Below are 22,916 nucleotides of genomic sequence, written 5' to 3'. Positions count from 1 at the left end.
GTGTGATAGTTCCTTAAGCATCTCCAGGTTTCTCTGAATACCGTATTTATCTGTTATACATGAGTAAAGTCATTACCTCAGAATACTTCAAACCAATCTGATTAATGTAGACCAGTAATTCTTAGAAATTGGAGATTCTTGCAGAAAAAATGAATCTTAAACCTGGAAAAAAAATGTACATGTGCATACTTATAAAATTGTAAGAGGTGCATTGAATCCCATCCACAGACAGTGGATTTAGCTATGGCAGCATGTACACATGTAATAGGGAGCAAGGAAATTCTGGACAATAGGCAGATATGGTTGATGGAACTGAGCCGTTTAAAATATGTGGCACTTAAGAAACCTGTTCTTTTCTACTTTGATTTTACTTCTAACAAACTTGCTTGGTGATTACAAGTAACTCTGGGCTTCTAAATTTGGTTTTAATTTATCACATGTACTTCATATTTTAATTGTAAAAGCTTACTATATTTTATATATAACACTACGTTGCTATTACCCAATATTTTAGAGTCATTGTTATCATATAGCCAAACATTAAGAAGGAAAATAAACCCAAATCCTAAATTCTAAATCTTTACATGTATGTTACAAATAATAAACTCAATTTATTAATCTTAGCCCAGCCCTAATTGTATTTTAAAGGTAATTGCAGAAATTCTGTTGATAAAAAGTACGTAACAAGTAATAGGACAACCCAAATTGGTATTTAAGCTGGGTGCAGTGCTTGTAATCCTCGCATTGTGAGAAGATGAGGAGGGAGGACCCAGGTTCAAGGACCCACCTTGACAGTTTAGACCCTGTGTCAAAATTTTAAAAAATTTTAAAAAAAACTTAAAAGGCTGGGATTGTAGCTCAGTGAGGAGGTAGATCCTGGGCTCAACCCCTCAGAACTGAGGGGAAACAAAAAAGGAAAAGAAAAAAAAGTTGACATTGAAGTTGAGTTTAGCAAGCTGAAGTTTCTAAATCATGTTAGCATCTTAAGAGTAACTCCTTATTGCTTATGTGTTATATGGGCTTTAGTTTCCAACCTTCAATAAAACAACAGTGGAGGCTTTGCCGAATAGTGCTTGTCTTCTGGGATGTATTTATTGCAAGCAGGTGGTCGTGAGTTTGATCCTCGGTACCAATAAAAAGAGAAAAAGAAAAAAAAAAAAGCCTCAATATTTATTAGAAAAAGCTCCCCTTGACGTATGATGAAGAAGGACGATACTGGAGTGTTTGCAAAGTACCTTCTCTTTTTGCCAAACACCAGGAGCATTCCAGGCATTTTTACTGTTTTACTGCATTTGTTGAGACCATATTTTGCCTAAGAATAGGGAGAAAAGTAATTTTTAAATCCCCTTTAGTATAGTTGGGTGGTTAAAATGTGTGTGCAATATATTATAAGTAAATATGAAAATGTGTACATAAAATAAACACACGAGCAAATGTGTGTAATCAGTGTCTTGTTTAAGCAGTCAGTGCTCAGGTGGGCAGTTTACATCAATATGTGTGAGTCCTGTTAAGACAACCATTTACAATAGCATTTTCCATTTCACTAAAGAAATAAGATGTTATGATGATTGTCTAGGATTGTGCCTCGCCTTTAGTTGTCATGTCTCTTTCCTGTCAGCTTTTGTCTTTTATGCTGCTGACGTTTTTGATGAGTACTAACCAGTTCTGTAAAATGAGCCTCAGACTTGGTCTGTATTTTTTCTCATCATTACATTCAGGTTTTGCACTTTGGGCAGGAAAACTGCGTGAGATACATGTTGTGAGTTTGTGATAGTGTTGGGAATCTTAATTTCCTCACTTGGGTTAAGGTAATATCTGTGAGGTTCTCTGGTTTTTTCCACTGTGAAGTCACCAATATTGGTTATAAGTAGTGTCTGTGCAGAGATACTTTCAGACTTTTTAATCTTCACTCATGACTTGGGCTTTCATTATTCATTCTTGCTTCAGTTACTGATATCTTGGTTAAAAATTATAAATATGATGATTTTTCTGTCACTCCCGTTGGTTTTGTTAGTAAATATTGAATAGTTTTATGTGAATTTTAAACTTGACAAAATACAGTTTCTGAAATGGAAAATTAAAGTTAAAAAATACTGAGTCTGTAACTTTTGAGAACTTTGTTTCTGAAATATCTTTAAGGCAACAGTCAGATTACTTAGCACTACAGTGGAAAAGAATTTTGTAATAGTTAGGAGTTACCTGGCAAGGAATAGAATGAGTACAGTTGGGATGATGTCAAAATTAAACACTGTACAGACTGATGCTGTTTGTCAATCTGTCCATCTGTCCTCCCTGCCACTGTGGTGTTGAAGATTGAACCTAGGGCCTTGTACATGCTGATCACGTGCTCTACCACTAAGCCACCTCCTGAGGCTTTTTAAAAAATTTTTATTTTGAGATGAGAGCATGCTAAGTTGTCTAGGCTGACCTTGAGCTTGCCATTCTCCGGTCTGAGCTCTTACAGGCATGTGCCACCATACCCAGTTGCTTCTGTCTTTGACAGTTTCTAGCTGGCTCTTCTTTGGGTTTGAGGTACCAAAGAGAGAGACACTGACTTACCAAAATAATTTGAGTTGTTTAAAGTCTTCTCAAAAGTAGAAAATACAAAAAGAAGAAAACGAAGAAGAAGAAGAAGAAGAAGAAGAAGAAGAAGAAGAAGAAGAAGAAGAAGAAGAAATGACAGCCTTAGAGATACTTTTCATATGAAAATTTGATGGATGGCCTTTGTTCAAATAGTATATGACCTGTGCTCTGCTTTAATTTTGGGCAGATCTATCTTCAGGCAGGCATGGTTGTGTTGAAATCTAAATAGTACACGTGTGCTGTAGGGTTAGGGAACTCTGGAAAGCTCTTGGCTCACAGAGGCACGCGTGAAGAGGAGAAGGGAAGCTATGGAGAGGTAGGTACTGGGCAAATGGCAGTGCGACTAGTGGTTCAGAGGGGAGGTGTCTTTATTACCTAAACCAGGGTCTCTTAGCTGTGGTCTTCATGGACATCATCCCCAGCTCTATGTGTTCAACTGTAGGGAGTTTTGAAATACAGAAAAGTTTAAAGTAAAATGAAGTCACTCACTGTAGTAATCCCATTGTTCATTTTTGGGTGAAATTTTTTTCTCCTCTCTTTGATTTTTTTCCCTTTTGTTAGTTTTTAACTGAGATTGTCATCTGACTATAAAAGTATTGTGCTGTTTTCAAGCCACAGTGTAGGCATTTTTGCTCAGTACAAACTATCATCACTTTCAATGCCTGAACTTAGTTCCATCATGTAAAATGCACTGCGGTTTGACAAACGGTTCTTTCATTCATTCTTAGACATAGATGGGGATGGGTCGGGTGAGCTTATTTTTTTTTTATTTTTTATTTTTATTTATTTTTTGCCATCATAGAGAAATGGTGAAGGGAACATTTTTTATTTTAAAAAAGAAGAGAAAATATTCATTTGAAGATTTTGTGGTAATGCTGCAGGATAGATTAATGACAGGTAAAACAAGTATAAGTAAAATGTATGTATGGTATTTCGTTATTTGTATTGAACTATCTAAAGATACTACAGTTTAAATTCTTGAAATTACTATCCCACTTGTTTTCTCATTAGTATCTCAAATTTTGGTTTGAGGTAAGATTTTTTTCATAATACATACTCATTGAATAATAGTTGATAAGCCCTTGACATTTATTTTATGTGCTGTGGATATTTTGGATATTCCTTGTCTTTTTATTTTGTATTTTGCATTTTCAAAGTTTAGTTATTTAATTATTACTAATTTTTGTCCCTGTATGTCACATTGCATTGCCTAGAAAAGTTTAGTGAAAAAAAATTTTTTTTTGTACCAGGGATCGAATTCATGATCTCGTGCTTGCCAGGCAGGTGCTTATGCCACTAAGCTAAATCCCCAGCCCTGTGAAATGGTTTTAATGTTATCTACCTAGGCAGTAAGTAGCACATAGTCTTTTCTGTTTTTTTCTTTGTTATTTATTTACTGCTTCTAAAGAAAACCAGTAGGCTGTCCACATGTTCATGTAACCTCAGCCAGGTGGGAGGCTGAGGTAGCAGGCTGTCAGTATCCAGGCCAGCCTAGGCAACTTAGCTTCCATCCCCCTAAAAAGGGTAGTGTGTTCTGATCCCCTTAAGGACTTGTGGTTTTATTTCAGGGTGATGTAGCCGCAAGTACTGTATAAAATTGTGTATATTTTAAAAATATATGAGATTGCATTTTGTATGCTGAATTGTAGGAGTAATGAAGCATTTTAGGTTTTCATTTAGGGGTTAACATTTTAATAAGAATTGTTTATAAACAGTGGTTCTAGATAAAGATAGTGCTTTTAAAAAAAAAAAACTATATTTATTGAACATTTTCTGTGCTCCACTCAGTTACTTCTCCTGACTAGGTTTAAAATCTCACTTGATCTTCAGGACAGTCAGACATTGCTGTCATACAGATATATTAGTCATGTTAATCCTGCCTGAGCCACACTGTCTGGCACACACAACCTGAGGAAGGAGAGCATATTCTGACTCAGTTTTAGAAGTTTCCGTCGTTGGTCTGCAGGCTTCAAATGGGAAACAGCACAGTGGAAGGACACATCCCTGAGGAAGGGTGCTCAAGTCAGGGTGGCCAGGAACCAGAAGGAGAGGAGGAGCCGAGGTAGAAGGTGCCCTTCCAGGTCCTGCCTCTTCTGTGCGGCTCCACCTGGCTCTGAACTCGTTTGTGGGTTTACCCACTAGCAGTGTGCTCCTCCGTGGTCCGGTCACTGTCCAGAAGCCTGGAGAGGAGGAGGAAGGCTGGTGGTTGGCTAGTTTCTAGGTTCCTGGTGGTGCTGTAGCTGCCTACCTGGGATGGCATCTGGAAGAAGTGACTGCCTGTGAAGAGGCCAGAGCAGCACCTTGATTTAGGAATTAGCTGAAGAGAGCGAGATTCTAAAATATTCTGTTATTAATGTAGAAAAGTGGGTGGAAGGGAGTTGTTAACAGCTAGGGTCTTTCTGTGTGTGGGTTCATTTTTAATGTAGCAAAGTGTGTGCCTACTTAGTTCCATTTTCGTGTTTTAAACTTTCTTTTCCCAGTGAGGTTGACCAGCATATTTTAGGGTTTCTCTAGATTAAGTAAAATCATTATGAGATGTATCTTTTCTGAGCTTTTGATAGCATAGGCATTGTAGTAAGCTCATGAGGATAGATAAAATCTGGTATTATAGCTAAGAAAAATCAGTATGTTTTGATTAAGTTAAGCTTTTCATATCAGTACTTACTTAGTTGTTTTTGTTTTTGTGAGACAGAGTCTCACTATGTAGTCCAGGCTTGGACTCTGTAGCCAAGGCTGACCTTGAATTTGTAGAGATCTTTCTGCCTCAGCCTTCCAAGTGCTGGGATTACAGGTGTGCACCACCATGCCCAGTGCTTTCTTTGTTTTTGCTTTAGGAGAAGCACCCCAAATTTAAATTTCTCCCTAACTCTGTTAGCTGTGTTTGTCAATTCTTTAATTCATATACCATTCTATCAAGAGCTTATAGTAAAGATTTAACTGTTTTTTGAACTTGTGTTTCTAATTTCATTTTGGGAAATTGGATTCATTCATGTATTAGACTTACCACTAGATTTAGATTTCTCAGCCAAGTACCTCTATGGTGCACTGCTTTCTTTCTTTTGAATATGAATTTAGGAAAAATACATAATTATTTCTACATTTTTCTATCACCTATGGTACATGGTCTTTAAAATTTATGTACTTTGATTCTTTTGTGTTCTTGAAATTTTTCCTGGGGCTTTTCTCTAGCTTTTTCCCTAGCCTGTGGCAGGGTGGCGTGTTATTTTTGCTGCTCATTCTCTTGTTCTTTGTTTTAGGGTAAAACTTGCTCCCTAACATGACCCAATGTCTTTTGTTTAAAATTTACTGCAAAATAATGGCCTTTTATCCAGCTTTGTAAGTGGGCTCCCTTGTGTATGTTCAGTTTGCAGGGATTCATACTTGGCTGTTTTTGCATTTTTAGAGCAGACACTTGGCCATGCTGTGATTTTTCCAATAAATTGCTACCACATTGTCAAAATACAGTTCAGACTACAGCAACGTAGAGATCTTAAACAGTAAGATGGTAAATTTCTGATTTATCATATGTGGAAAGTCGCAGAGTTTATCCTTGTGTTTTACAAAGTTATTTTTCTTTGTTTGTGGTGCTGGGATTGAACCCAGGGGCACACACTGCGAGACAGACATTCTACCACTGATTATATCCCTGCTCCTGCTAGATTACCTCTCTGTAAATAGTGTAGACAAGCCATGAGACAGTCTCACCAGACAGTCTCGTGAGTATAGATTACTTGACAAGGTATTTAAGACCTGCAGTTGAAAAACAATCAATTGAAGTCACTTCTTGGTTCTTCCAAAGCAGTCAAGGATAGTAAGTTCATCTATGAAACCGTAGATCTTTTTCTTACCAGGGCAAGTCAGGCTTGCTTTTTTTTTTTTAAATTAAGGCCAGGTTGAAAAAAATATGGTCAAAAATGCTAAAGAAAGTAAGAATTGGAAAATTACATGTTTTTCTGATTTTACGTTGTTAGATTATCTCACTTTTCCTAACTGGAAAGTACATTACTGGGGCCAGCCACCATACCTGAAATGAATAAAAATCACTTTAAATGCTATGACTGTATGGAAAGTGTAACTGAAAGGGTTACAATTGCTACCTTCAATGCCCTTGTAAATCTCTTCTCCCTCATTCATTCTCCAGGGCTGGTAGGAATTGGTAGGCATGCATTTTTAAATCAAAATAGAAATCACAGGGAACCTTCCGTGATTCTCTGCTGTGCTTTATCGTGTGGACATTCATGAGTCTTTGACTCACTTTGTAAGATACTTACTTGAATGTATATGTGGAATAGTCTAGTAGGAAATTTAAGAGATACAGAGAACGAGACACACATTTCGTTCTTCTGGAGCGTGCTTTCCGTACGAGGACAGGTGTGTTGGCGTGTGGCTCTGTGAACGGGTGTAACGCAGCAGGAATGGTGAGCTCGGCTAGAGACTGCTGAAACACTCAGGCACCCTGTTGCTATTCCTCGTTGTTTGTTTGCCGTGTCCTGGGTGTGGTTCAGTATGTAGAGAGCAATGCAATGAGGAGCTATTCAGCACCTGTACAAGATTGTAGTGCCATTTAATTGATAATTTGTTAGTAAGAATAGAGTTTCAAAAGAAATTATCTGAGTAGGCATTGTTTTAAAATTGAAGTGTGCTATAGTTTGTAGAAATTAGACAATCTATATTTACATACGTATAACTGGGGGAATTGAGTTGAACACATAGGATTAAAATACCGGAATAAACACATTTAGGTGGTCATTAAGGAACAATAGGGTTTTTTTTGTTTTGTTTTGTATTTTGTTTTTGGTGCTGAGGATCAAACCTTGAGCTTGCCAGGTAGGTGCTTATGCCGCTGAGCTAAATCCCCAGGCCAGAGCAGTAGGGTATTTGCTCTTCAGTTGTGAGAATGAATGATGAATGGTGATAAAGCAGAGGCGGCTTTACCCGCTGAGTGAATGATCTGACCAGGAGGGCAGGATGTACAGTGTTGAGTAGAGGGCAGTAATATTCAGAGTCTCCTTAGAGATCAGATAGCACAAAGAATGGGATTTGATTCATTTCCTTTTTCTTTTTTTTTGGTATAGGGAACAAACTCAAGACCTCGTGCTCTCCAGGCAGGCGCTTATACTACTGAGCTCACTCCCTGGCCTTCAATCCCTATTTCTTAATCAAGTTTATTTTCTACAAATTCTCTTCTAAAAGTTTGCATCACTCATTATAGCTTGTTTATTTTGTTTTGTTTCATGAAAATAAATAAGGTCTTTTCTTTTAATCATGACATTTCATGTCCTTGTTGCCATGTTTCTGATGTCTCCTTTTACAATGGTACATATCTGTAATCTTACCAGCCACTATTGTGATTCTTAAGAGGCCCATGCACCTCGCCTTTTTCTCAGATTTTGTGCAGATTGTAGGGTGGGGTAGGAAAAGTTGTGCAAAGTGTCTTGGTAACAAATGATTTTGGTGTCTTGAGACTCTGGGAATGTATCCTGGACAGTAAATCAATTTGCATCTCTTCCTTCCACAAGCTTTTTACCTTGCTCGTTTGTAGGAGTAGGATTGTCACACAGGGTGAAGTTGATGTCTGGACGTGATACAGGGCATGAGAATCAGTGGCAATCAGTGTCTTTATTTTTCAGCTGGAGTCTTGGTCTGCCCTGTTGATCTTGGACCAGCTTCCCTGGCTTGCCTGTTCTTTGTATTCTTGCTTTCATGTTTTCAAACAATATTTCCTTCCTTGACTTACTACAGAGGGAAAACTGTCCAAAGTTTTCCTTAATTTGTTTCTGAAACAAGCATTTGATCCTTTGTTATTTTAAAACGATTTACAGACAGCAGAATGTGAAAAAAGAAAAACTCATAAGGACAAGTAATAAATCTCTGCTTCAGAAGTCTCAGAAACTTCTAGATGGAATTCCTCCCTTGTTTCTTGAAGTGGGAGTGATGCTGGGTTCAGGGCTTTTCTCCAGCAGAGCTTTTCAGTTTCCTGTGATGTTGCAGCAGGATCTCTTCATTATTTCTTCCTGATCTGATGGCTTTCTTTGTGTCTGTCCTTGACTTTTCCTTTTCCTTTCCTCTTTCATGCCCATCCTTTCTTTTGTGTTTGTTTCTATTCTTTCCTATTTCTCTTTCTAGACTTTTTGTAGGGAGAGATAATAGTGATTTAGGGTATTAACTTACTTGTTTTGTTCATGAGTCTCAGAAATTTCAGGCTAGCTTGTATAATCAGGGAATTTGTTGGCTCATATAATTGAGGCTGGGTTTTTAAGGTTGGTAGATCCAGCAGCCCAGCAGATCATTGATATTAGCAAAAACGCAATTTCTCTAATTTTTACTGTCTGCAGTGCTAGAGTTATTTTAAGGCTGGGCTTCTGCAAAGGCTAGGGTAATTTGAGCAGTAGATGGGGCTGATAATTTCTTGTACCACGTTCATAGGGAGAGTAAGAATTTATTTTTTGTCACCAAATGTAAGTCCTAACTTTTTGCCATTGTACTAGCATGAACCCGCTCTGCTGGCCCAGGGAGAGTCATGTGCCCACGGGCTTAGGGCTGGGTGACTGGTAGAAAATAAGAAGCTGGATCCTTGATGAATTCAGTGAGCTGTTGTTTGACTAAGACTACACAGACTTGGGCACCAGCTGTTTTTGTGGCGTAAGTACAAGTGGTAATTGAGAGAGGATCCATTGTAATTGTGCTTTGGAGATATAAAGGAACGGAGTATTTAAATTACAATCTGAAGTTTAAAAGGTTCAATAATACCCGTCATGACTGAGACCAGTATCTCTAATGGATGCCCTCACCTGTGTGTTTATTGCAGCATTATTCACAATGGCCAATTTAAACAACCCATGTCTGTCAGTAGATGAATGTAGATACATAAACATACACAGGAATGCTATTCAGAAAATGAAGGAAAAGGCTGCAAAAATTAGAATAAAAAGTATGAGAAGTGATCGCAATGTATGGTTAATCTATATGTAAAACATTTATTACAGTAAAGGCGCACTACCATTAAACCCCTCAGAATAGTTACTTTGGACATACTTATTCCATCATTCCTGCCATTTTCTGAAGCAGTTCTGAAAGCCCTCTTTCGTGAGTGTCTTCACAGGGCATGATCAAAAAAATGTGAGTGCTGCTGCCAAGTAGAAAAGCAGGCTGGTGAAAACATTATGGTGTGTCCCTGTGCACCCTGTTCAACAGATTGGTCTCCATGCGAATTCGGACTCTTCCCCAAAGTCAAAATGGCCATGGAAGGTAAATGTTTTTAATTGAGTTAGGACATGGTAGCCACGATAGTCCAATGAAAGAAACAGAAGAAGACTTCCAGAACTGCTTTGGAAAAGTGCCAAGAATGACCGCATAAGTGTTTTCAAAGAAAGATTTTTTTTAAAGGAGGGAATTAGTGGCAATATGTCTTTTACTGTAATAAGTTTTTTAAAAGTAAACATTCTCTGTACTTCTTGATCTTACCTTATCTCTCTCTTACCCATTTGACCTCATTTATCAATTTCTCTTCTTTTATATGTAGCTTCTTTTTCTCAACTATTCAAGAGTAAGTTTGGTACATTATGACCTTCTCCCCCTAAATATTTAAGTATGTAATTCCCTAGAATAAGGATGTCAGCTTTAAGGAATTTTAACATTGCTGTTATGTACAGTTTAAAAGCACATTCAAAAATATTCTTTATGGGGCTGGGGATTTAGCTCAGCGGCATAAGTGCCTGCCTTGTAAGCAGGCAGTCGTGAGTTCGATCCCTGGTACCGATAAAAACGAAAAAGACAAAAAAACAAAATATTCTTTATGAATGAAATCAGTATCTCTAAGAGACATTTGCACATGAGTGTTTGTTACATCATATTCATAGCCACTGAGATATTGAAACAGTCTAAGTTTGTGTCCTCAGATGGTCTCTCATATACATGTAGACTCTGGAATATTCAGCTCTAGAATGGAAGGCAATTTTGCCATTTGTGCTAACATAGATGAACATTTAGGACTTTATGCTAAGTAAAATAAGTCAGCCATAGAAAAATAAATAGTGCATGTTTGCACTTCCATGTGACATCTATGAAAGTAAAATTCTTGCAGGCAGAGAATAGAATGATGATGATTAGATATAGGAGGATGATGCAAGTGAAGAGACAAGGAGATACTGATTAAGGAGTACTATTACAAAAATAAGTTCTAGAAACCTAATGTACAACCCAAGGGCTTAGTGGTTAGTAACAATTGTACGTGTTGTATACCAGAATTTGCTAAGGAAGTAGTTCTGAAAGATTTCGTACCACACCAAAAACAGGTAACTATGGGAGGAGGTAAATGTGTTAATTAGCTTGACTGTAACAATTCACTGTGTGTATCAAAACAGCATACTGAGTTAATGTAGTTGCTTTACAAAATCCTGTATGGCATTGTTTTTTAGTACAGAATCTCAATGAGAAGCTGGGTATGGTGGCACACACCTATAATCCCAGCACTTGGGAGGCCGAGGCATGGGAATCATTGCAAGTTCCAGACCAGCCTGGGCTACAAAGTGAACTCAAGGCCAGTGTTAACTGCATAGTGAGACCCTGTCTTAAAAAGGGGGGAAAAATTCCATCCTCGATCAGTTATGTTTAGTTGTCATGCCTCGTTAGACTGTGACATTTTCATAGTTTGTGTTTTATGACACCTTTTCTTGGTGTGTGTGTGTATAGTCCTGGAGATTGAACGTAGGACCTTCACAATGAGCTACAGCCCTAGTCTTTTTTTGAGACAGGATGTCACTAAGTTGACCAAGCTAGACGCAAACTTCTGATCTCCTGCCACAACTTCTCAGAGAGCTGGGGTTACAAGCATGTGACATCATGCTTAGCTGATACTGATAGTTTTGAAAACTACAGCCCTCCCCCTTTAAAAAATAATACCTGGGCTGAGAATTTAGCTAAATGGTGTAAGCTCCTGGCTGGCAAGTGTGAGGTCCTGAGTTTGATCGTCAGTACCCCCCCCCCGCCCAAAGTATACTCATTTCATTTATTTTATTATTTTTTTATTTTTTGTCTTTTTCTTTTTATTGGTACCGGGGATCGAACTCACGACTGCCTGCTTGCAAGGCAGGCGCTTATGCCGCTGAGCTAAATCCCCAGCCCCCATTTCATTTATTTTGTAGACTACTTTCCAGGATTGTTCCTGACATTACCTAGAGGAGAAGAAATGGCACTAGTGGGAGAGAAGGAGGGGTGCTGTTGGCTCCCAGGTGTGCCTAGTTTGTGGAAGTAGGGGAAGGTGTGTTGGCTGCTTGCATCCTTTCCCTCTTTTCTCCTTCCCCTTATGTTCCCTTCTGTCCTGATGACATCTTCCCCGATGCCTTCCCACTCATTTGGCAGATCTGGATTAATGTTGAAAGGAAGCGGTCAGACTGCAGGGCAAATCGCCTTAGACAGTGAGCAACTGTGGTTGTGGAGATGTAGAGAGCGCATGAAAATGGTAGCCAGGCAGGAAAGTGGGAGCAAGTGCCTGCCTTAGTCTCGGACCTTCAGCGTGGCCCGTTGGCTCCCCAAAGTTGGAGCTTGACTTCCACAGGGACTTACTGGTAGCTGTTGCTGAGAAAAAGTTGGGCTGGTGAACCTGCAAATCTTGAGGGCCTGTGGGTTTTGGAAACGTGGATGTCAGGCGCAGAGGGCGAACAGTGGTCTTTGGGACCGGCTCAGTAGAAAGTAAACGTAGTTTCTTAGGTGCAGGGAAAATCATAGCGTGTTGGTTTCTTATAAAGCACTCAGTTGTACTCTGCATACCACTTTCCTGTGAGAAAGAGGGAGAATGGTTACAGGCAGCTTTCTTAAGGGGTCCTCAGCGCCTGCAGCAACGTACTCCAGACCATCTCTTGAGAGAGCATGTTGCAGTAGCTGGATATTATTCTTGTCAACAGAATTAATCTCTGAAATCAGAGTTGAGCATTGCGCCTAGGCATGAAATAGACTATACAAAGACTTCTCATTGGATTGGATACAACACCTGAATCATGTTTTGTATGATGGTTTAAATGCACCATGTCAGGGAGAGTCAGAAAGCTTGTTGTCAGGGAACAAAGAGTTGGATTCTCTAGTTGCCCAGAGTGATGGTAGTGAACACTTCAAAGCAGCTAAGGGAGAAAACTGCGTGCTACGTTGTGCTGACCGTCCAGAATGCTGGTGGTGGACTTCCTTCTACAGAGATTTGAAACCCGGGCTCTCTGTTCTGATTAGGAATTTTTTGAAATCCATTTTTTATTTTGTCATCTTACACAACAAAAATGTAGAAAAAATATATGACATGCAGAAGAGTGCTTAGCTAACATCAAAAATGTTCATTTCACAGAATGGTATACTTGAATTTATCTAGGATATTTATAGTTTCAAAGATCTGCATCTAAATAGTTGGTCAGTGTCCAGTTGTGATAGACTTTTAGTTGAGTGAAACACCTTCTGTGTTCATGGCCTTTTATAGATGACACAATTAGTTCAGGTGTTCATATTTTTCCTGTGATGTAGGCACAATGCTAAGCATGTTCCCATGTATGTCATTATTCTATCGGTAATAACATCGTACAATTTATATTCATGTGTTTACTTGCTTTAATATATTTTATATATGTATGGTCTTGTATATATGTACATACTTAAGACATACTGTACATGTTTTAAAAGCATATTTTGGACATTGGACACTGTTAATGTAAGATACACATTATAATCTTTTTTTTTTTTAACTTTTTATCGGTACCAGGGATAGAACTCACGACTGCCTGCTTGTAAGGCAGGTGCTTATGCCGCTGAGCTAAATCCCCAGCCCTGACATTATAATCTTAAGAGTTAAAGTATATCATTAGCTATACATCATTTAGCCAGTTTTCTACTAATAGATTTTAAAGTCCTTATTTTTTAGATAATATTACAACAGCATGTACTTTTATGCAATCTAATTCTTTCAAGACATTTCTAACTATAGAACTTCTGGATCAGGTATAGAATGCTTGACTTTTAAAAACAATCCTCTTAAGAGTAAGTGAAAGCTAAAACAACTATAGGAAAAGTTTCAAAAGGCCTCTGGAAATGATATTCTGATGTTTCTCTTGTTTCTGTGCTTTCTTTTGTTTTAACCCTGCATGGTTGTGTAATGGTATTCTTTTTCCCTTTTGTAGTAAGCTGTGCTAGAACAAAAATGCAATGAAAGAAACACTGGATGAATGAAAAGCCCTGCTTTGCAACCCCTCAGCATGGCAGGCCTGCAGCTCATGACCCCTGCTTCCTCACCAATGGGTCCTTTCTTTGGACTGCCATGGCAACAAGAAGCAATTCATGATAACATTTATACGCCAAGAAAATATCAGGTACTAATGAAAACACTAATACTGGAGCATTGTCACTAAAATGGAATAAATTAGCATATATTTGACATGACTTATAAAACTCATTTACCCTTCTCCAAGCCTCCCTTTTCTGATTAATTTTCTCATTCAAAACACTTGTTCTTAATAGTCCTTCTCTAACATCTGCTGGGTAATTATTTGTTAGTTCTGTTTGTAAAGTTTCTTGTTTTCTTCTCTATGAACTCACTCTTCCTTAATATCCATTTGGCTGTGTCTGTTCTAATGATCCAGGTAGGAACTGAGATTAGTTTGGGAATACTTTACCTCGAACTGGCAGAACTACAATAATTGTAAGTTTAGTCATTCATATTATTCTACAGAAGTATTCTGTGCAAAAAGTAATTCTTAAATGAAGAAATTATACATGACCCCTCAACAGGTATTTTCAACACAGCTATATGTAGTAAGCATTTTATTTCTGATTATTATTCTTATGTAAAGGCATACAAGTTTTTCTCTTTTTTTTGGCCAAAGTTATTGAAGGAAGATTTTTAGAAAATAGTGAAATTTCCTGGTTTAAAATAGAATCCAGTTTTCTAAATTTTGTACTTAGGTACAAGTATGTGATTTTTTTTTTCCACCATATTTCTAGGTTGAACTGCTTGAAGCAGCTCTGGATCATAATACCATCGTCTGTTTAAATACTGGCTCAGGGAAGACATTTATTGCAGTACTACTCACTAAAGAGCTGTCCTATCAGATCAGGGGAGACTTCAGCCGAAATGGAAAAAGGACTGTGTTCTTGGTCAACTCTGGTAATTAAAAATTGTTTTATCATATTGCGTGGAAGAAATTAGATGAGATTTTATGTGTAATCAGATTGTCTCAGTGGTTGTTATTAAGTTAAATTATTGAAAGTGAAGAGACAAATACAGTAATGTGCTTTTTGAAGCTCTGCTAGCAGAAGTATCATTTTGTTTCTTCACAGTACTTCTTTTAATTGCTCTGATTCTGCATTTCTTTTGAATGAATTACTTTAGGAACATGATCTAATCTAAGTGATGGTTATTTTTGTTTTGATGTTTTAGCTTATCCCAAAGTATGTGCTTGTTTGTGAGGTACATACATTCTTGACTTATTCTTTTGTGAAAGAAATTTATATGACTCTTAAAAAATAGGTTATTCAGTAAGTTTAAAATACAGATTTTTATGTTTGCGATTAGACATCGACATAAAAAAGAAATTGTGAACCGAGGCTGATAGGTCCTCAGATAACCATGTCAGTCCTTCCCCTTTTTGTAGACTGGCTCAGTGTAACTGTAACTGTACTTTAAATACATGCAAGGTGGTCTCATTTCTCCTTGAGATAATCTGGTTGTACTGAGAAAAGCAGGAGAGGTGGGTCTGGAGTGGTTGCTCTTCCAGCCTGGAAGGGTTTGTTTTAGATTGGAAGAAACCATTGGGGAGGAAGAAAGGTGCCATAAGGTTCTTTGGAGTGAGCACCAGAAGGTCAAGTGGCAAGTCTTGTGTGTTTCAGAGAATGACTTTGGAACTGTGATTTTAAATTGGCTGTCTAAAAAGCTAGGGGTTAGGTGTAAGGGCTGCAAGGAGTTTCATAACTGTTGGTCACTAGCTGTTCAGAGAGCCAACTAGGCAAGACTTCTCACACAGAGTGTTGTGTTTGTAATCAGCGAACCAGGTTCCTCAACAAGTGTCAGCGGTCAGAACTCATTCAGATCTCAAGGTTGGGGAATACTCAAACCTAGAAGTGAATGCATCTTGGACGAAAGAGAGATGGAACCAAGAGTTTACTAAGCACCAGGTAAGACTTGTAGAGAAAAGTTTACTTTCTAAGTCCTACAAGTTCTTGACTAGGTTTGCAAGATGGCCTATAGCTTTGGTTGTCTGACTTAAGCAACTCATACTTCTTGCTCTTTTTCAGCCTAGAGCCTAGCCCTTCTGTAATCTTTCTCATTTGAATACCAACTAAATTACTAATTTGCATTGCTTTTAATCTTTAGGGAAGAAAACCCCAACATTCATGGTTACTTACTTGAAAAACACAAATTCTTATGACTGTTTCCAATTTTCACATAATCTGCTTTCAGAAGATTTACTCTTGAGTTAAATAAATAGATAAACTTCTTTGCTGGGGTCTTTGGAGCTTTGATGCAAATTCCCTGTGACTTCTATTTTTCTATGTAGGCAGCATGTTCTGAGTGTCTTTGTGTGTGGTGCTGGGAGACACAGAGTTGCTGGGAGCTGCATCCTTCTAACTTGAAACAGCCTGCAGTCTACTAGTCTTTCTCACATACTGGGATAAATCCTCATAAATTAAGCAAACACTTAAATGGCCACAGGGTGATAAGCTATAAAAAGAATATTTAGTCATTCAGAAAACCTTGCCAGTTCAGTGGGGGGAAACAAAAGCTGTGAATTGATTTGTGATTGGACTAAATTAATGGGTCTCATCAACCTAGATTTATTATAACAAAATGTGCTCCCATATCAAGAATTGTATACTCAGAGTCTCTTCCCATGTCTTCCTGATTCTTGGTTCCAGAGCATGAAAATCTAGACCAGTGATGGTGAACCTTTTAGAGCTTTCAGTGGTAGCAAACAGCCCACTCCAGCACACAAGCTGTAGGTTTGCCACCACTGGTCTATACATTTAGACTTTTTCTTTTAATTTTGACTAATGAATTTCTTAATCCTCAACCTATGATACCATGGCTCTATGATCTTCTTTCTTATCTAGCAGGTAAATGGCATGGTTATACTGATGTCAGTTTTATTTTAGGTTCTCATTATGACTTGCTCTGTCGCCTTGAATGTTTTGAAAAATGGGTACTTATCACTATCAGACATTAATCTTCTGGTATTTGATGAGTGCCATCTCGCGATTCTAGACCACCCCTATCGAGAAATTATGAAGGTACGTTTTTAGACTTTACCTCTTAACAGTCTAAGGTAACAATTTGAACAAATTATAGAGAATGTACAGTTTTCTTTCAAGATGTGAAAAGCAATAATGTTAGTTATCAATATTTGAAACTTAGTTCCAGTATATGAATGAGCAAATGAATATTAATGTTATTTAAATCCATAAGTTTTTAAACATAAACTGTATATACTAATGTTTTGTAGTGTATGTAAATCTGTTTTTTGAAAAATTGATCTTTCAAAGAAATTTCCATAATTCTCTAATTATTATGTCATCCTTGGTATATTGATGTTTCCATTGAACAAGTTGATTTTTAGTGTTTGCCAGTGATTTTGATATGTTTAATATGATTATATCTCTATTATAACCTTGAAAAATGAAGTCTTTATTGTCAGTATCTTTCATTATGTTAGCTGTGTGAAAATTGTCCATCATGTCCTCGCATCTTGGGACTAACTGCTTCCATTTTAAATGGGAAATGTGATCCAGAGGAATTAGAAGAAAAGATTCAGAAACTGGAGAAAATTCTTAAGAGTAATGCGGAAACTGCAACTGACCTGGTGGTTTTAGACAGGTAAGCAGTTCAGATAGGCATGGCTTGAGTGATTCTAGTTGCAACTAATAAGTATATTACATGCATATGCAAGAATCTAGTCTTGTTTCCAAGAGCAGCTGTGAAGGTGTTTCTACTTTGACAGACTATGTTGCAAATGTCAGCTCCTCCTGTTTCCTGATGTTACCTGAAACTTAAAGACCTCAGCGGTAAATTTAGGTTCTTTTCTGTCAATGTGAATGCTTTGTTATTCTGTTCTGACCTAGATACTGCGTGTGATGCTTTGAAAGAACATGAATTTATTTAGAAAATAGCAGTATACTTTAAAATATTTCTAAGCATCCTACTGTTTTGAAAATAGGTTGCATATTTTTGAGAAAAACACTCTATAACTCGTAGGCTTGTCTCTTTAGGAAATTTCAATTTCATGTTTCAGACTTTACACATGGAAACACACACACACACACACACACACACACACACACACGCGCGCACACATATGCTCACTGATTTGCTTAAGTTGGGGCAAGCAAGCCGGGGACTACCTAAGTCAGAAGGAGAATGATGATCTTTAAGTAAATGTACTGATTCAGTTCATATCAAAATAATGATAGTCTGAAGTAGTTTTGAAAAAAAGCTAAAAATCACCAAGTAGTCGTTATTAGGGCAAGTATAACAAATAAAGAAGACTGTTTGCTCAGGCTGTGCAGTTGAGTCATACATGGGTTTGACTACTTGCTGCCCTAATTCTGAGCTGTGTGACCTCAGATGGGTTACTCCTTGAACCAGATGGCATTGGCAGTTGTTTTAAGGGATTCTGTGATGGTCAGTTACATGGCTGGGTAGAAAATGCCTTGTTGAGTGAGAAGAAAAGGTAACATATTAGATTCATCCAATTAAGATATCCCAGTGCCATATGAAATAAAAGTCTTATGACCTTTAAGACATGCTATTTTTTGACTTCCCTGAGTCAACACTAGTTGTAATGTAGAAGTTAAAAGGCTATACCTGTGCTTTTCTCTGGCCTGAGTTTGTTTAACCTGTAGTAGTATAAGTTTTTAGGAGAAGGACAGCTATTGGAGCATTTTAAGAGTTAACTGCCAAGTAACCTTTTAGCTTAAGCGTTGCCTAGTTGTTCATATGTGACACTCTAAGTTAAATATAAATTCTAGCTTGGGTTAAGAAAAATGAAAACTATAGAATTAAATATATTCTTGCTGTATTTCTTAATTAAAATTATTGCATGTGCTTTTGGGATAGTTTTGTGTGCCTTTCTGGTTATTGTGTTTTATGAAAGGAATGGCATCAGGAGTGAATGAAGGCTGGGGAGTTTTCCATAGGAGGCTACATTAAATATGAAATAGACATCTTAAAGATTTCAGACAGTGTGGAAACATTACAGTATATTTGATGGTAGAACATGTCCTTCCAACAGTATCGCTGTTTATGCTTTTTACAATTGCATATTAGTGACTGTTTTGGTTTCTGATCTTAAAGATACACTTCTCAGCCATGTGAGATTGTGGTGGATTGTGGACCATTTACTGACAGAAGTGGGCTTTATGAAAGACTGCTGATGGAATTAGAAGAAGCACTTACTTTTATCAATGACTGTAATATATCTGTACATTCAAAAGAAAGAGATTCTACTTTAATTTCTAAACAGGTAACAATATATGAAGTATTATAATAGAAAAGCTTTTGTATGTGTTTAATATTGAAATAAAAAGCTGGTTTCTGTATGTTTTTGTTTAAAGCCTTATCTTTTTATTTCCATGGAAGGTTTTCATTGAACATGTATTAGATTGAACGTTAAGTGTACATGATATTATTTAAGAGATGAATTAGGATTCAGGTCATTGTTTTAGTAGAAGGAATGAGTCCAGGTCTTGTTTGCTTTGCTTTTGATCAGGTGGGAGAATTTTTGCTCAAACCCATGGACTAAATGAGTCTTCTGCTGTTCTCTGGTGTGTAACTAGGCATGATTCTGTTGACCCTCATAGGTCCAGAAGAAAACTTGAGGGCACTGGTTGTGATTTGGAGCTCAACTGGTGGCTGCAACTCCTTACCTGTCTTCAGCTTTTTAGAAATGTAAATTATGGGCTCCGCCCCATACTTGCTGAGTCAGAAATTCTGGGCTGGGGTCCCCAGAATTGAGTTTTGAATATTAAAAGCTCTGGCTTGGAGTTTTTTCAAGCTTCCCAGTGTTTCTGATGATTTGGAGCCTGAGAACCACTGCTCTGGGAGTTTGCAGTTGTTTTTGGATGTTAGCACTGTATTGAGTGTGGTTCTTCATTTTGCTCATGCTAATTTTTTCTAGAATAGCAATGCTCAAGTTTTTCTCACCCTTTGCATTCTTTCTAAATTTTTATTATATCCTCTGCTAGAATGTAGATAAGTGATTTCTGCATCTTGGCTGTGAATTATTATTCTGCTGTTGGCTACAAGTTGTGTGGCATGCTGGGCAGGCTCCAAGATCATAATCTGAATTTAGCTTAGATTTTAAAGATGAGGAGCCTTGCCCCTTGTGGTACAGTTTTCATTGAAATAATGACAGAAGATAGTTGTGCAAGTTTTAACACTGTTAACTTTTGTAACTGGAGATACAGTACAGGCTTCAGGCCGGCCAAAATTCATTCATAGTTCCTCATCTTCCTCAATTAATATTTATTATAATTATGTATATCTATCAGACTAGAGAATGTTATACATAAAGTTAAAGGAGAATCATATTCTTTCTGGAAGAACAAAAATTACAAAAGTAAAATTACTCTGCTGGCATAGTTCTTTGCATAACTTGGCAGGAAATAAATGACTCACTAATCACAGATATACAATTAAGTGTTATTAGATTTATACAACTGCATCTTTCCTGTTAGATGCTGGGAGGGGTGGTTCTAGGAGTAGATATATGAAATAGCAGAGACTGAGAAGACTGCTGACTCCTCTCCCCAGTATTAGGGTTATATTGGTTTGGTAAATTGATTTTGAAAGGCAGTTTGAGGATACTTAAATTACTGGTGCATCCCATGTGAAAATGCTGCATGATCATTGTTTAGTATTTGGCTTCTTATTTTTTTGTAGATTCTATCAGATTGTCGTGCAGTATTGGTAGTTCTGGGACCCTGGTGTGCAGATAAAGTAGCTGGAATGATGGTAAGAGAACTTCAGAAATATATCAAACATGAACAAGAAGAGCTGCACAGGAAATTTTTATTGTTTACAGACACTTTCCTAAGGAAAATACATGCACTATGTGAAGAGCATTTCTCACCTGCCTCACTTGACCTGAAATTTGTAACTCCTAAAGTAATAAAACTCCTTGAAATCTTGCGCAAATATAAACCGTATGAGCGACAGCAGTTTGAAAGTGTTGAGTGGTATAATAATAGAAATCAGGATAATTATGTGTCTTGGAGTGATTCTGAGGATGAGGATGAGGATGAAGAAATTGAAGAAAAAGAAAAGCCAGAGACAAATTTTCCTTCTCCATTTACCAATATTTTATGTGGAATTATTTTTGTGGAAAGAAGATACACAGCAGTTGTCCTAAACAGGTAAATCTCTCAGGTTTACATGTTTCTGAATAGAACAAAGGCGGCTTTTTGTGCTGTGATAGATTGTGACGGTGTTAGGGGCCAGCGTGAGGGACCTGTCAGTGCCTGCTCCTCACGCCCACTTGTGGTCCAGGGTAATGCCATCTGGGGATTGGGTGCGGGTGTCGGGTGTCTATAAATACGGTTGTTTTCCCAAAGGCTGATTTTGGCAAGACTGAGATTTTTGTATTAAGATGCTAATCTATTCTAAAAAGAAATAGAGAACAGGTATAAAAATTTACATTTGATGAGTTCCTTGTTTTGTATTTAATTTTTGTGCTCCATTATCAGCCATGGTATTAAGCATTACTCAGCAAACTTTCTCCTTCTGGTAATCTTAGGATAAACTTTACCTGGATATTATGTTAATTTTTTTCATGGTGTACTGTGATATAGTGAAATACCCCTTTGGTCTCCTTCCTGTTTATTAGCATACAGCATTTAAAATCTTTAGACTCTTCAAAGTGATTTGTATACTCATTAGTTATTTTAAGACTGCCTGACTGTCCATTGCTTCAGATTGGGGCTGGTCATAGGAAAGACATGGGAAAGACCACGGCAAGTGAGAGGATTGGGTCTTTTAGCCCTCCCACCGCTCTAGATTGGAATGACTTGATGCTGTTAATCCTGCATGCATAACAAACTGCATAAACCCAAGGAAGGGACCTGAGCCCTTCTAAATCTCTGAACACGTTGAGGTGCCGGAAGGTCCTTGCCCTTTGACGTACACCTTGCCCCTGGATCTCTCAGTATCTGTACTGTTATTTATAATTTGCTGGTGAGTGTACGCATTCCAAGTCTTGTGAGCTGCTGTGGCAAATCCAAGGAGAAGATTGTGGGAATCCTGACTTGTAACTGCTGGGTTAGACACCCAGATAAAATAACTTAGTGCATACATTAGCACCCAAACTTGGGGAGTAATCTTGAGGACTGAATCTCACAATCTGTGGGATCTAATGCTACCTTCAGGTAGATAGTGTCAAAATGGAGTTAAGGTATCCACTGCTGCAGAATCGACTGCTTGCTTGCTGGGGAAAAAGCCTCACTCCTTTTTAGGTTTCTTTTTAGGTTGTTGTGGCCTGAGAGCAGAGCAAAGACTTTTTTTCCCCCTGCACACGTAAACAGTATGGCTTCACATTTTTGGGCTATGGCAAGAAAGTTTAGAACAACTGGGTGTATACTTTGGGCTCTTAGACTGTATTAAAATATTCTGAATCGGAAGAAAAGAGTTTGAGGAAGAGTTCTGAGAAGACAGGAAAGGTGACCGTGAATCTGCATGTTAGGCTGTGGATTACACTCTCCCCGTCTTCGCTTCTTTCCCTTCACTTCTGCAGAGGAGAGACACAGCAAGGAGCTCTGCTTTACACTTGTGTCAAATGATCGCTTAACGGATGGTCCTTAATGGTTGTGGACCTACTTCTGCCTAAATAGGGACCTTATTTTGTGCTTAAAATGATCTACTTTTCTAGGAGATCCATTAAATTTGAACCCTAAGAATATTTTTTCTACAAGTAGTGTTCTCTGAGGAAAAATTAAGCTTTGTTTTGTGAGGTAATTTGGTTTTTTGGATCTCCCCCTGCCCTTCTTTAACTGTTTGTAAATGTTTAGGGGTTTAAAAATTTTTTGAGTAATGAGAAATTGGACTCGAGGGTAGTCATCTGGCAGTTTTTAGTCTGGTAATTTTCATAGCCATTGAGCCTGAACCTTCCAGTGAATGTAAAGTACAATAACTTCAGGTACTGAATTACATTTAAATCAGAAGTTTAAGGCTGGAAAGGGACCTCATTGACTGTCTGATTCAACCCACTTACTTTATAAAAAAAAAAACAAAAAGTGCCTCAGGAGGAAAAGGGATTTGCTGTATGTTAAATTGCTAGTCAGTAGCAGGGACAGTTCTAGAGTCCTACTATCCCACTTCT

At 37.8% G+C, this 22,916-nt stretch overlaps 1 protein-coding gene across 3 annotated transcripts in view; it reads left to right on the top strand.

Annotated features, from left to right (window-relative positions):
- Positions 1-22,916, top strand: part of Dicer1 (dicer 1, ribonuclease III) — a 63,473-nt gene that overhangs the window by 5,229 nt on the left and 35,328 nt on the right. For 2 of the 3 annotated variants that reach the window (XM_063241122.1, XM_063241121.1), the window contains exons 2-7: positions 14,557-14,719; positions 15,596-15,726; positions 16,705-16,839; positions 17,262-17,422; positions 18,899-19,067; positions 20,486-20,958. In XM_063241122.1, coding sequence (XP_063097192.1) covers positions 14,557-14,719; positions 15,596-15,726; positions 16,705-16,839; positions 17,262-17,422; positions 18,899-19,067; positions 20,486-20,958 — 1,232 coding nt within the window. Of the gene's footprint in view, positions 1-13,736; positions 13,926-14,556; positions 14,720-15,595; positions 15,727-16,704; positions 16,840-17,261; positions 17,423-18,898; positions 19,068-20,485; positions 20,959-22,916 lie in introns of all 3 variants that reach the window. The other variant, XM_063241119.1, reaches the window with a different exon arrangement.

Source organism: Cavia porcellus, unplaced genomic scaffold (genome assembly GCF_034190915.1).
Source record: "Cavia porcellus strain 051 isolate PalLab524CR breed Dunkin Hartley unplaced genomic scaffold, mCavPor4.1 scaffold_31, whole genome shotgun sequence".
NCBI lineage: Eukaryota > Metazoa > Chordata > Mammalia > Rodentia > Caviidae > Cavia > Cavia porcellus.
Note: the sequence above shows the minus strand (reverse complement) of the source record. Positions and strands in the feature narration are given on the sequence as shown.